At 37.9% G+C, this 2,708-nt stretch overlaps 1 protein-coding gene and 1 pseudogene across 2 annotated transcripts; one reads left to right on the top strand and one right to left on the bottom strand.

The window, feature by feature from the left end:
• Nucleotides 1-308: 308 nt before the first annotated feature.
• LOC106323648 overlaps nucleotides 309-2,708 on the bottom strand; it is a 10,498-nt pseudogene continuing 8,098 nt past the window's right edge.
• LOC106326752 lies at nucleotides 1,614-2,705 on the top strand. 2 transcript variants are annotated; one of them, XM_013764669.1, is made up of 3 exons: nucleotides 1,614-1,643; nucleotides 2,070-2,560; nucleotides 2,653-2,705. In XM_013764669.1, exons 2-3 carry the CDS (start codon nucleotides 2,080-2,082, stop codon nucleotides 2,703-2,705), a joined length of 534 nt encoding a protein of 177 aa, XP_013620123.1. In that variant the 5' UTR covers nucleotides 1,614-1,643; nucleotides 2,070-2,079. The 2 variants fall into 2 exon arrangements, with proteins under 2 accessions (XP_013620123.1, XP_013620124.1); XM_013764670.1 differs by lacking the exon at nucleotides 1,614-1,643 and having other exon boundaries at nucleotides 1,669-2,560.

Below are 2,708 nucleotides of genomic sequence, written 5' to 3'. Positions count from 1 at the left end.
CTCAAATCTGGTTTTATATCAATAAGTGAAGGATAAAGAAACAAGATGAAGATCTTTATATATTGTCCATGTGGATATATAATTTGATATATATAATTTGATATTGTACGTGTGTACATTGACCTATAGCGTGAACATCCATAAGTGTACATCAGCACATGTGTATCCAGTGTACACAATGTATTATCCACGTGTACATCAATTTAATTCTATCCACATGTACATCTTTGACTTAAACATTTACAAATCAATTGTTAAAATCCATTTCCAGATTTAAAATAAAAAACAATATTATTTGTCCACGATACTACTTGTCTATAACACAACACTTGTTTTTAACAAACATTCATCACATGTTCATATCCATGTTAAAAAACACATCTCTAACTCTATCCAGAATTTTTTTTTTTTAAACTTACATGAGTAAAACAAATTAATCTTTGCTTTGAATTCTTTTGCAGAACACAAAAGTTTAAAGTCACAATGAAAACGTAACTAAAGACACTGTTAAGAAGTCAAGCTCGATAAAGCCCCTGCTCAACTATTAAGTAGATTTGGTCTCGTAAGGGTTCCTTCTCATAGAATAAATCATGAGCTAACGCGAGTCCTCACTGCACTTTCCATGAATTTCGCAAGTACCTCTTGAACCTGCAAACACAAAAACAATTCTACTAAACATAAGAAGGATAAGATTTTTATGATACCAAGAAGAATTCAAATGGCTCACCTCATCAAAGCAATCATACCATTTTCCTAAGCAAAACGTAAGTCACATGTTCTCCTTCTTCCTCTTCACCAAACCCTCACATGACATGACTCTCTAATTCTCTCAGCAGCGAAACTAAAGCGTCCTCCTTTCCGAATTAAATGCACAGTCCACAATTAAATCTCCCATTTGCAAACTTAGCGATACTTAATTTCGAAATGGTATGTACAATAAAGATAAAGGAAACACCTTTTAGTACAGAGGAAGGAGACTCCTGATTCAATCACTGGAAGGAACTGAAGATTTGAGAAGCAGAGGAGAAAAATCTTGAATTAAATTCGAGAATGATAATGGGTTTTAAGAATCTAGCGATTCGACGAGATTCTTGGAAGAATTGCAAGACTCGATTACGGGTTCTACTCAGTCAAGATGAGGATTTTTTTAACTATTTCGGCTGGCCGATGTTGAGAGTAGGATGAGTTGCAAGAGAGAAGGCTGAAAAAGTATTGAAAAGAATTAAGGTAAGAGGTTGAAGAAATACACGTGACTGTCACATGTTTTTTTATTTTTTATCTTAAGTAAATGAAATACTGCGATGAGGGTGTGTTCGGTTTTTCATCTCCTCAATCCAAGGGAAATAGTCTAACACCATGTCCAACGGCGGATTTCACCCGGTCCATAAGACAAATCCTTAAGCATAATTGTAATTAAATACTATTATTAGCGATAAATCGACGAAGGATTGGTCCGTCGCAGCGGACTTAAGGATTCAATCCTTAGCAACGTGTCACGTGGTGAGTGGGACGATTTTGTCTTTGGTTTGTGTAAGGTCGAAAAAAAATCAATCTCGAGCCAAACCGAAAAAAAAAATTTCTTCTCGAGAGTAAGGCGATTTCGAGACGATTTGGCTCGATCTCTCTTCCTCGGCTCGTGTAAGGTAAATCGAAGCTTTAACTCGTAGATTTATCGATTAGAGATCACTCTCCATCTTGTTTGTTCTGTATTAAGGGTTTGGTTCTCGGATTTCGACCGATTTGAGAAAATTTTCAAATTAGGGTTTCAAAAATATTTGGGGATAAATCGATTTCGGGATTCTTTGGGGGTTTAGATAGGGTTTCGAAACGTTTTTGGTTTGTATCGGTCTCGGATCTCCTCTCTGTGTCTTATACGGATTGAAACCGTATCGGGTTTCAATGGATTGTCGTTTCTTAACTGTTTTTGATATTGTATTTGTTCCTTGTCGTTGGTTTGCTACCTTCTCGTTCATGTGCTTTTGATTATTGTGCTTTTAAATTGTTCTTACTCGTTCTTTGCTGTTGATTTTATTGGTCCTTAACTAAGTGTTTACTTGTTTTGGTTGCAGATAAACGATAATGGGACGATACAGTTACAGCCAGCCTTCTTCATCCTCACACTCTCCAGACTTAACCTCCCTCCTTGAAGCCGAAGGTGAGGTGTACGCGGCTGAAGCTGAGATTACTCGGTGGAATGCAGAAGCCATTGACTGGGAACCATCACCAGAGGGTGATGATGGCATCCCGAGGACATGCTACTGTGGTTCAGAGCCAGTTCACGGATACTCCCAAACTCCAAAAGATCCATACCGATGTTACATAACGTGCCCCAATGCCGATGATAGAGACTGCCACGTCTGGAAATGGTGGGACATGGCGGTGGAGGAGGAGCTGAGAGAGTTTCAGAGGGAGCTTAATGGGGTTAAGGGTGAAGCGAATCAACGTGAGCAGAAGTTACTCCGTCTTGAGAAGCAAGTTTCCAAGTTCACAAAGAAGAAATCAGGAGCTAAGCTAATGGTCTTTAGCTTAGTGTTAGGGTTGGTGTTGCTTATTGTGCTAGGTGAGTTACTTCCTTTTATTTTTTCATCTCTCATATGTATTACAAATATTGAAAGTGTGTGAAAGTTGATTGTTTACTTCTTTATTTTTCAGGAATACTTGGAAAGGATTCAAAGGATTGGGGCGTACGTGCTTTGTTTCTTTAACGA

The sequence above is a fragment of the Brassica oleracea genome, chromosome C2, assembly GCF_000695525.1.
Source record: "Brassica oleracea var. oleracea cultivar TO1000 chromosome C2, BOL, whole genome shotgun sequence".
Taxonomy (NCBI): Eukaryota; Viridiplantae; Streptophyta; class Magnoliopsida; order Brassicales; family Brassicaceae; genus Brassica; species Brassica oleracea.
Note: the sequence above shows the minus strand (reverse complement) of the source record. Positions and strands in the feature narration are given on the sequence as shown.